This window comes from Mobula birostris, chromosome 8 (genome assembly GCF_030028105.1).
Source record: "Mobula birostris isolate sMobBir1 chromosome 8, sMobBir1.hap1, whole genome shotgun sequence".
Classification (NCBI taxonomy): Eukaryota; Metazoa; Chordata; class Chondrichthyes; order Myliobatiformes; family Myliobatidae; genus Mobula; species Mobula birostris.
The window spans coordinates 101046969-101059287 of record NC_092377.1 but is presented as its reverse complement, the minus strand read 5'-3'; the positions used below and the strand labels follow the sequence as shown (position 1 = coordinate 101059287).

Genomic DNA, 12319 nt, shown 5'->3' with positions numbered 1-12319 from the left:
TCCAAGCGCCACAAACTTGCTGATGCATTGGGAGTACCTGACCGCAGCGGACTTCGAGCCTCCGACACTGAGCACCATCGCTGCCGAGCACTTCAGCCCTGCCCCGGCTGCCGAGCAACAAGCAAAGCTGAGGACTCGAGGCCTTCCCCTTCGGAGATTCTGGATCACACAGTAGCAGCGGAGGGGAAACAGGCATTTCAGGAGTTTCACCAGATGTTCCTCCGTGCTCTCACGTCTGTCTCCATCAAGTCAGGGTTGTGCACAGCACCCTACTTGACAAATAACAGGTATCATTCACCGGAGTGGCTGCTGCGAGCTGCGTCAAGCCGCCATCTTCTCCCTCTATCATGTTTCTAGATTTGTATTCTTTCCACCCACTATATCTAGCATGTTTCTAGATTTGTATTCTTTCCACCCACTATATGTTGCTTGGGTCATGCATTTTCTGTAAGAGCTTTCAGTCCTTGTGTGAGGTTGATTAGTTCCTGGTTCTTCTGGGAAATCCAGATATCAAGCTTCTCTTCTCAAGTGAAAAATGTGGGTTCTTGAGAACTCCAGTGATTATTTTCCCTAACAATATTCTTGTTATTACTGTCACTTTGGAACCAAAATAATGGAAGTAACTGCAGATTAACAGGATATGGTTATTGTAGACACTCTTGTGTTCTTTCACTTGGAAGATGTCTGATAGCTCCAGTAACTTGAAGGGAGGTATTGCCATGAGCCATTGTGCTCACCTGTCTGATACAAGGTCTAAATGTAAGATTTAGTTCAATTTAATCAGTCTGCAGAGCAGTTTAACTGTTTCAAGGCAATTCATTATGATACTTCAAGCATTTCCTCAGGAGGAGGACTACATTGCTTCCACAGAGTACTCCAAAATCCTCCAGAATAAACAAACATTGGGGTCATTGTTTCCTCTCAGGTGTGCGTGTGCACACAAAAGAAATTAAACTGCGCACAAAAGGTTCGTTGGCATGTTAAGTATATTTCATAATCGTACACAATCACACTTCCTCTTCCGGTTTTTGATGCGGATGGTGTTGAAAATGTGGAATTTGCAATGATTTGTCTGCAGATTTTAGAACTGGCTTACTTATACTGTTTTTAATTGAAGAAATTATTCAGTGTGCACATGTTGTTATCGCTGGGCAAAAGTCACACAGCACAAGATTTTTGTGCACACTGGTCATGACAAATTAGAGGGAACAATGTTTAGGGTGCCATCATAGTGTAGTGGTTAGTGTGACAATATTACAGTTGAAGGTTGAAGTTCAATTTCGATGTCACTTGTAAGACATCTGTATGTTCCTCTTTGTGGAATGCGTAGATTTTCTCTAGGTGCTCTGCTTTCATCCCATGGTCCAAAGTTGTACTGGTGAGTATCGTAATTGGTTATGTAATTTGTCCCATCATGAGGCTAAGGATAAATCAGGTGTTGCTGTTTCACGCTGTATCTTAGTCGATCAATAAATGAATACTGTCAGCATTTTCTCCCAAGCCAACATCTCCAGCAGTGAGATCTAAGCTACATTCAGTCATCTTCATTGGGCAGGATATGTGGTTTGCATGCCTGACACCAGATTCTATTCTGAGTTCTTTATGGCAATAGATTCCAGATGGGCAGAAGAAAATATTCAAGGATGTTACCAAAATCTCCTTGGGAGGGATTAAAAAATAAGTAACATCAAGGCTGACTGCTGGGATTTCCATGTCTGCAATCACTGAAAGAATATTGGGATTGCCACAAGTCCAATGCAGTATGGCAGAAAAAGCACACCACCTCCTCCTAAACAACTATCCTGCTGACCCCATTGACTGACACCTTGCAAAGTCTATGGGTCCCACTGTGGACTTGTCTCAGAACTTACGAAAGAGGAATAAAAGTGAGTTCTAAAAACGTAGGTCTAGACAAGGGGATAAGTGCCAGCCATTTAAGATTTCTGTTAGATCTACCTCTTTAAGAACTGGATGCATTGCCTTCAAATATGTTCATGAGTGAGATCGGTAGGTGTCTTGATTGGGCAGCAAGGTGGAGGAAATGCCTGAACTGCAGAGCAGGGAGGCAGGGCTGAGAGATCCATTTTTGCTTCTGATGTTCTGTTTGGCTTACTTCAACCATGAAAGGAAGTTGAAGTATTGCCACTATTTTCTGTTTCATTACTAAGCATGGCAAATTGGGATCAGGCACCTGTTGACTGTGAAAGAGTTGATATTTTTAGTTTGTGACCTTTCATTGGAGTGATAAACACTGCATATCATTATATGAAAGATGATATTGCTGTGTGAAAGTTGTGCATAGCACAACAGTCTGAAGAAAATCTCCACACATTGTTAAATCTGAATAATTAAATTATTATCTTCTCTTTTCCTCTAGGTTTTAGACCTTGTTGAATCACATGTAGATCTGCTTGCTGATCTCGGTATAATCGATATGAACAAGAAAGAGTTAAAGAGACCTTTTGTTCTTTTCTGCTACATCAGTTTTAACAAACTTGATGATTGGAATACTTAAACTTGAATTTTCCAAAAAAAAAATTCAGTTCCTTGCCTGATTCCAACAGCGTTAATCTCCAGTTCCTAATTTTAATCTTTTCAGCACTGACTTGGTCTGAGAGATTCTGGGAGTTGATAGACGTGCTAAAAGAGCTGAATAGTTTTATTCCTAACCTGGAAGTGGATTGTGCAATTCCAGTAATTTGCTTTGCCTTTCAGGAATGTAATGAGCAGTCAAGAGGTTGTGGATTTCATCAGTGAACGCATCAACAAGCGAGATGAGAATGGAGACTTGAGGATGCTATCTTCCATATCTGAAGAGGTAGGGGCCGCATCTCCCACACTTTATTCGGGAAGGATTTATGAAATGTACACAAAACACCGGAGGATTGCAGCAGATCAGGCAGTATCTATGGAAATGAATAAACAGTCAGTGTTTAAGCCGAGACCCTTCTTCAGGACTGAAAAGGAAAGGGGAAGACGTCAGAATAAAAAAGGTCGGGGGAGGGAAGAGGGAAAGGTTTCAGGTGAGGCCAGGAGGGTGGGAAAGGTAAAGGGATGCAGAGGAAGGAATCTAACAGGAGAAGAAGAGTGGATCGTGGGAGAAAGGGAAGAAGGAGCCCCAGGTGGAGGTGATAGACAGGTGAGAGGAGGGAGGAGGTCAGAGTGGGGAATAGAAGAAGAGGGGGGAGAGAGGAGTTTTTTTTTAAACCAGAAGGCAAAATGGAAATCCATGCCATTAGGTTGGAAGCTATACAAATGAAATATAAGGTGTTTCTTCTCCACCCTGAGGGTAGTCTCTGTGATAAGAGAGGAAGTCATGGACTGACATGTTGGAACAGGAATGGGAATTGGAATAAAAATGTTTGGTCACTGGGAAATTCTTCCTTTGGAATGGAAGTACTCAATGAAGTGGTTCCTGCATTATATGACAGATCTCAGTGTTGAGGAAACCACATTCAGAGCACTGGATACAACTGATGAGCCTAGCAAACTTGCAGGTGTAGTGTTTCTGCACCTGGAACAACTGTTTGGGGCCCTGAATGGAGGGGAGGGAGGAGGTGAATGGGCAGGCGTAGAACTTTGGCCACTTGCAGGGATAAATGGGGGAAGATTAATGGGGAGGGATGAATGGACGAGGGAATCATGGAGGGAGTGATTCCCATGAGGCGTCGGGGAGGGAGTAAAGATGTGTTTAGTGGCAGGATCCTTTTGGAGATGATAGAACTTGTGGAGAATGATGAGCTGGATGTGGAGGCTCATGGGGTGGTAGGTGAGGAAAAGAGGAATTCTCACTGTTAGGGCAGCGAGAAGATGGGGAAGTGCGGATGTCTAAGAAATGAAGGAGGTGCGGGTGAGGGCAGCATCAATGGTGGAGGAAGGGAAGCCTTGTTCTTTGAGGGAGGACATCTCTGATGTCCTGGAAAAGAAAGCCTCATCCTCAGAACAGATCTGGCGGTGGCGAAGGAATGGAGAAAAGGAAATCGCATTTTTACAGGAGACTAGGTGGGAAGAGATATAGTCAAGATAACCGTGGGAATCGACAGGTTTATAAAAGATGTCAATCATCACTTTGTCTCCAGAGATGGAGGCAAAGAGATCGAGAAAGGAGAGGGTCCAGTGAACTTAAGGGCAGGGTGGAAGTTGGAGGCAAAGTTCATGAAATTTGCAAGCTCAGCATAGGTGCATAAAACAGCATCAATGCAGTTGTCAATGTAGTGAAGAGTTGGAGAGAATTACCAGACAAGACTTGGAACATGGATTGTTCTACATAGCCAACGAAAAGGCAAGTATAGCTGGGGCCATGCAGGTGCCAGTGGCTATCCCTTGAGTCTGGAGAATGTGTTGAGGATGAGGGTTATTTCTGCCAGATGGAGGAGGATGGTGGTGGAAGGGAACTGGTTCTTTTATTTAGAAAGAAGCAGAGAGCTTTAAGGCCTTGTTGAGGAATGGAAGTGTATAGGGACTGGACATCCATGGTGAAAATGAGATGGTCAGGGCCAGGGAATTGAAAGTTACTGAGGAGATCAAAAGCATGAGAAGTGTAGGTGGGAAGAAACCGAATCAAGGGAGATAAAATAGAGTTGAGGTATGAGGACATGAGTTCAGTGGGACAGGAGCAGGCAGAGCCAGTGGGTCTACCCGGACAATCAGGTTTGTGGATCTTGGGTGGGAGATGGAAGTGAGCAGTGTGGGGTAATTATTGCCAGTGGATCGGAGTTTATGGTAATTTGCCATTTTGTGCTGGAGGATTTAAGTGGAGGGTAAGTGCCATGTTAAAAGATGCTTATCTCCAGCCCAATGTTGCTCAACAATGATTGTCATTAAGAGTACCTTTCCAAGCCTGGTATTAATTCAGTTTTTTTTGTGGCAAATGAGGTTACTAATTCAGTAATTGAGTTTGCCACAAATCACCTTCTCCTGCAGCACAGTGGTTAAATGGAAAGACAACTCAAAGTAATGTGATCCACTTTTTTTGGGGGTGGTGGACTGAATGCATATTTGGCCATGGGATTACAGATATAGGGATCGGTCTGGCTCATGTACTCTGTGACACAAGAGATTTTGCTCATGTTGGAAATCTTGAGCAATTGGAGAAACTCAGTAAGGCAGGCAGGCAGGGGAATGTTTTGGCCCAAGACCCCTCATCATGAGTGGAAAGGAAAGCAGCCGAAGCCAGAATGAGAAGGTGGGTAGAGGGGAAGGAGTTCAAGCTGGCAGGTGATAAGTGAGTTCAGGTGAGGGGAGAGGATGTGAAGAAAGACTTTGGGAGGTGATGGGTGAGTCCAGGTGAGGGGGAAGGGATGTGAAGAAAGAAGCTGGGAGGTGAAAGGTGGAAGAGGTAAGGGGTTGAAGTGGGAATCCAATAGGAGAGGAGAGTGGACCATAGGGAGAAAGGGAAGGAGGAGAGGACCCAGAAGGAAGTGATAGGCAGGTGAGGAGAAGAGAAGGGGCGACAGGGTAACCAGAATGAAAAAATACTGAAATGCGGATCCTTCATTGCTATGGTCCCACAGCAGCAGATGGGGAAAGCAATTGTGTTTTTTCTGGAAATTTAACTTTCTTGTTGGTTTCACGGGTGTATTGGTAAACTGTGAACTTAGCAAACTGATATCCAGAGAGACAAGTTCCAATCCCACCACAAATGGGAATTAAAATTCAAGTAATTAAATAAATCTGGATGGAATGATTAGGATTGTGAATCTTTACCAAATAGCTACCATATTCCTATAAAAATTGAACTGCTTCATTCAGTTTTTTTTTTACAGAATTAATTCCCTTGTTACCCTCTGTATAATCCAATCCCACAATGTGAGTGACTATTAACTCCCCTTTGCAATGACCCAGCAAGTCATATAGTTTAACGATCAGTAAAGGAGGGACAGCATCTATGTCCATAAATTGATTTTCTGCAGAGGTTAATGCATTCATCTCCATGTATAGATTCCTCCCTGTTCTTGCAGTTAAAGAATATTCTGATTTTGAAAAGCTCTGGACATGCAACAAAAAAGGTAGTCTGTTTTGCGCGATATATTTAAAGAAATTAAAATTAAACATGGTATTTAGCTCTTTTGCAGACTCATTTATTTACATCTTGAAAAGGACAAGTTTTGTATCACCTGATGTTGAAATAAACTGAGAAAATGGCCAAATTGTTCTACTGGAAATACGGTTCTGCTTGCCTAATGTTGCCTATACTTGGGCATGAACATAACCAACAGTGGCCTTAATGTTAAAAATTCTCCATTCTGTAAACTAATCAATATATTAAGTAATAGAGCACAGGACCATAAGATATAGGTGCAGAATTAAGCCATTTGATCCATTGAGTCTGCTTCATCATTTCATTATGGCTGATCCATTTTCCCCCTCAGCCCCCATCCCTTCATGTCTTGAATAATCAAGAATCATATCAACCTCTGCCATTAAATATGTGTAAAGCAGCCGCCTGTAACAATGAATTCCACACGTTCACCACTCTCTGGCTAAAGAAATTCCTCCTCACTTCTGTTCTAAAAGGACATCCCTCTATTCTGTGGTTGTGTCCTTTAGTCGTAGGTTCTTCCATCATAGGAAACATCCTCTCCATAGCCACTCTATCAAGGCCTTTCAACATTTAATAGGTTTCTTTTCTTTCTTTTTATTAACTTTTCCAAGATTATAAACAAAATAACAATGTTGATACAAACAGAATGGAATAATCTTATTGTTAATAAACATATACAGAAAAAATTTCAGATAACACTGGTATAATAGACTTCCAAACTCACTATGTAATTAATCATAGAAAAAATACAAAGAAAAACCCCCCAAAAAAAACTAAATACTAAACTCAAAAAAAGCAAATGGAACAAAACAAGGCTAGACCAATATTTTAAATCAAACAGGTTCAACAATGTCATCAACTTCACTCCTCTATTTATATATTTTAAATTAATGCGAAGGATTCGGAACGGTCAAATTACATTATATGAAAGTGTTGAATAAGTAGTTTCCAAGTCTCTTCAAGTTTAACTGAAGGATCAAAAATAGCACTTCTAATTTTTTTCTAAATTTAAACATAATATAGTTTGGGAAAACCATTGGAATGTAGTAGGAGGACTGGTCTCCTTCCAGTTCAGTAAAATAGATCTTCTGGCCATTAAAGTAACAAATGCGATCATCCGACAGGCTGATGAAGGTAAAGATCTATGTTCTACCATTGGCAATCCAAAAATTGCTGTAATAACCATTTAACATATAACCATATAACAATTACAGCACGGAAACAGGCCATCTCAGCCCTTCTAGTCCGTGGCGAACTCCTACTCTCACCTAGTCCCACTGACCTGCACTCAGTCCATAACTCTCCATTCCCTTCCTGTCCATATATCTATCCAATTTAACTTTAAACGACAACATCGAACCTGCCTCAACCACTTCCGCTGGAAGCTCGTTCCACACAGCCACTGCTCTCTAAGTAAAGAAGTTCCCCCTCATGTTACCCCTAAACTTTTGCCCTTTAACTCTCAACTCATGTCCTCTTGTTTGAATCTCCCCCACTCTCAATGGAAAAAGCCGATCCATGTCAACTCTATCAATCCCCCTCATAATTTTAAATACTTCTATCAAGTCCCCTCTCAACCTTCTACGCTCCAAAGAATAAAGAGCGTAATTGGATGGGGTTGTAAATCAAAACGCAGAACTGTTGAGATAATATCAAAAATATCTTTCCAATATTTTTCCAAAAGAGGACAGGACCAAAACATAGGAGTTAAGGAAGCCACCTCAGAGTGACATCTGTCACAAATAGGGTTTATACGGCAATAAAAATGGGCTAATTTATCTTTAGACATGTGGGCTCTATGCACTACTTTATTAATGTATGCTTAGCACATATAGAGGAAGTACTGACTAATTGAAAAATTTTATCCCATTTCTCTATAGGTAGACAAAGTTGAAGTTCCCTTTCCCATTCATTTTTAATTTTCATTTTTAATCAGAGATAGCTGGCTGTAATTTCATAATTGTTTCATAGATGCTATTAATCCCTTCTGAAGAGGATTTAAACCTAAAATTCTATCGATAATATCAGTAGGGTATGAGGTCGGAAAGGTAGGCAACATAGTATTTTTAAAAATTTCTTATTTGTAAATATCTAAAAAAAAATATGGGATTTGGGCAAATCAAATTTCTTAGATAACTGTTCAAAAGACATGAAACAGTTATCCAGAAATAAGTCACGAAAACATGTTGCACCTTTCATTTTCCACATCAAAAAGGCTTGGTCCATAACCGAGGGTTGAACCAAAAAATTAGATACAATAGGGCTTGATAATATAAATTTGTTCAAACCAAAAAAATTTACGAAATTGAAACCATATTTGCAATGTATGTTTATAGCTATTGGATTAACCATTTGTTTATTCAATTTAGATGGCACAAAAGGAAATGAAGTTCCTAAAATGGAAGCAAAAGAGAACCCTTGTACAGAGTAGCCTTCAAGGTTTACCCAATGTGGGCTTGGAATTATATTCCAATCTTGTGTCCAAAATATTAAATATCGAACACTAATTGCCCAATAATAAAACCTTAGGTTAGGCAGTGCTAAACCACCATCTTTCTTGGACTTCTGTAAATATTTTTTACTTAATCTGGGAGTTTTGTTCTGCCATATATGAGGAAAGTTTGGAATCAATTGTATCAAAAAAGGATTTGGGAATAAAATAGGTTTCAATTAAGTCACTCATCATTCTTCTGAATTCCAGTGAATGCAGGCCCAGAGTCATCAAGTGCTCTTCATATGACAAGCCGTTCAATCTAGGAATCATTTTTGTGAACATCTTTTGAAGGTGGTTAGTTTAACTCTTATGTGGCGTGTGGTTAAGTGGTTAAGGCGTTGGACTAGCGATCTGAAGATCGTGAGTTCGAGCCTCAGCTGAGGTAGCGTGTTGAGCAAGGCACTTAATTACACACTGCTTCAGTCCACCCAGCTAAAAATGGGTACCGGTAAAATGCTGGGGGTTAACCTCGCGATAGACTGGCGTCCTTTCCGGGGGTGGGGAGTCTCGTACTCTCAGTTGCTTCATGCCACGGAAACCAGCATAAGCACCAGCCTGATGAGCTTGGGACAGACTTTTAACTTTTAAGTTTAACTCTTTAAAATACTTTAAGACATCATGACATCATGTGCACTTCAGTAATATTATGGATACCAATTAACATGCAGTGTACAGTATAGCCCAGAATATTAACCAGTACAACTATTTCTGTACAGTTGAGGGTTATTTAATGCTGGTACCTCAAACAAATTTAGAACAAAGCCCTTTGTAAAAGCTCATAAATTAACTTAGCGTGTGCTTTTGTAATTATAGCTCTAGGTTGGGTCTACACTCTAATCGTATATTAAGGAAATAGAATTCCTTTGTGTTAATGAATGGTGTGAGTTGACAAGGCTTTTTATCACAGCATTTATTATCTTTTTTTTTTGTGCATTTGATAACCCTGCTTGTTAACCTCTCCTTCCTGTCCTCTTCTACTCCAACTGTGCTTGCCACTAATAAATACTCAGCTATATTTGCCTGACTTTGCATATTTTCTATATACTGTGGCTTGGGAATTTGTACCATAGAAATCGATTAGATTTATTATCACTGACTTGTATGATGGCAAACTTGTTTTGTGAAAGCACTGCAGTGCCAAGACATAAATTACTTGGATCTTCAGCCCCTTGTACCCTCCTCCCTGATGGTATTAAGAGAAGGGGACAACTCTGAAAGGTGAGCTCTTTCTGCCTTCCTGAGTCATGGCCTTTTGAAGATGTCCTTGATGGTGGGGAGGGTTGTGCCCCTGATGGAGTTGGCTGAGTCTACAATCCTCTGCTGTCTCTTGTTTATTTAAATAATTCATCTTCCAGGTTTGGATGAAGTTTGGTGATGAACTACTAGAAAATATCCTTAGGACAAAACAAGAGCAGTGAAAAATACAGTCAGTGGGACTGATGTTAATCGTGCTATTTATGCTAACACTATGGAAAGCAAAATTTGACTAGCATTGTTATACAGTGATCTAAATGGGTAATTGGAATTCTATACTTCATGTCATTTTCTATCATTGACCTACATTATTTGATAACTCAAAGCAATTTTCACTGTCTTGGTATGCAGTTCATGTGTGGATATGGGCCAGGAACGAGAATCTAAATTAGCAAAGTTCACAGTGGAAGCCATAGGAGCCTTCTAAAGTTTGTTTTTCCATTGTCTGCAGCAAATCCTTGCATTAAGCTTCGGTGTTTCTTCAAGTCCTCTAGTACTCTTTCACTTTCTGTATTTGTAGCTGCTGGATCACTGTTTGGCACCCGACACGTCTGGAGATGGAACTGGATGTGACAACATGACTTGTATTATCATCACTTTTAAACCGCGGCCTGTGAAAAGCCAGGTTGACTGCGGCAAGCGGAAACGCTGTGACTTGACAGACGATGAGAAAGAAAATGGGAAAAAGGCAAAAAGTGAATAACTTGAAGGGATTGGGAATCAACCGAGACCCAGCATCATTGTGTAATTAAAGAACTTGATATCTTTTTTAAAAAAAATATAGCAAGCAATTGCTGAAAATTGTATAAAATAAATCTGCAGTATTGTACAATGTAGCCTTAGTTTGCCACCCTAGATTACTGTGTGTCTGAAGCACATGCCCTTAAGCAGCAGTCAGTCCAGGGGTCCTACATTGTTACTCACACCCTGTCAGAGACAAAAACAAGTGAATGTTTGAGTTTTTCATTGTGGGTTTGGGGAGGTGTGAAAGTTTGAGAATAAATGGGATCCACTCCTTTTTCATGGAATTTTTGATACAAGAAATGCATCAATTCACTCCACAAAAATACTAAATGCTTCAGAAGTCATACTGAATGATTTTTCAATGCAAATGTCTGAAATGAAGACTCATTTTTTTAAAAATAAGAAAGGGGGTGAGATGGTTAAATTTTGAGTTTATTTCTAAGTCAACAGTTCTTTGAAATGCTGTCTGTCAATGCTTGAAAGTGGGGAAACAATGCATAGTTGATGTTTTGTGCTGCCAATTCGTCTTTTGTGTTGGAGATGAGAATGGGGAGGATGATGTGGAGAAAAATATCTTTAGAATTTTTCAATATTTCAATTTTTAAAAGATCAGGAGAACATTAGTATTTTGACAGTGTATGAAATTGTAATCGTAAAGGCAGTGTTAGATCTGAAAATGGTTTCAGCTTACTTTCACTTCCTTTGTTAAACTGCTTCTACTCATTTAATGTCAAAAGCATCATCGACTTCTGAAAGGTATGAAGTCATTGGTATGATCTGAAGCAACACAGATACTATACCTGAAAGGAACTTTCAACCAGTTTTATATATTAAAAGAAAACAGAATTTTTAATTTTTTTAAAGGCTGTTTTTTTCAGTTGCATTTGCTCTATTATACGATCAGTACTGTTATCTGAGAACCTTGATAATCAGCATTGCTGTTTAGTTTCCAGATAATTTGGTCCACAGTTAATCAATTTAAATACTGATTGCATTGTTAATGCAGGATTGATTCTCCTTGTTGCTTTGAGATCCATTTTCAATCAAATATTCACCTTGTTTTTAAAATCACAAAGGTAAGGGCTAATTTTTTTTCTCAATTAAGAATCCTGGATGTGCATCCTTGCTTCACCTTGATATTGATGTTTGGTTAGGACGAGAAGCAAAAGGACATGTTCAGCAAGTCGGGCAGCGCAATGGAGAAGGAAAAACAGCCAGCATTTTGGGCTGGCTCCTAAAGGATCTTTAACCTGGAACTTTTATGTTTATCATTCTACAGATGATTCCCATGTGTGTGTGTTGTTTTTTTTTAACAACTACAGCATTCTGTTTCCAGCTCGTACTTCCACCATCTACATTTTTTTTGGTTTGCTTCTGTGATGGCAGAGGGGTAGATTGATGTGGCTATTCATCATGACCATTCCTGACAATTTTTTTTCTTTTCTGGACCATTAGGTGTCATGTACCATTGAATAAGCCATCCATCATATCAAATTGATTTAGTTAACACACCCCTTTTTTAAATAGAAAAGCTGGTATTAGCATACACTGTGGATTCCAGTTAATGGGATGCATCAGGACCCGGTACGTTTCTGCCCAATTAAGTGGCTACCCCAATTATCTGAAGTTTCTTGAAAATAGTTCAAAAGATACATATTTTAAAAAAAGCCGAACTACCATTTAATTGGGTAACAAATGTGTTTAAATGAAACACAGAACAAATTGTAACACTATCAATATTATTACAGTATGATAAAACTGTATTAGTTCATAATGGTTACTGA

The 12319-nt window shown here is 39.8% G+C and overlaps 1 protein-coding gene across 1 annotated transcript in view; it reads left to right on the top strand.

Annotated features, from left to right (window-relative positions):
- Window positions 1-11388, top strand: part of ppm1g (protein phosphatase, Mg2+/Mn2+ dependent, 1G) — a 51268-nt gene extending 39880 nt beyond the window's left edge. The window contains exons 9-10 of the mRNA XM_072265808.1: window positions 2716-2818; window positions 10312-11388. Of these exons, the coding sequence (XP_072121909.1) occupies window positions 2716-2818; window positions 10312-10494 (286 nt within the window). The 3' untranslated portion in view covers window positions 10495-11388. The remainder of the gene's footprint in view (window positions 1-2715; window positions 2819-10311) is intronic.
- The last annotated feature ends 931 nt before the right edge of the window (window positions 11389-12319 follow it).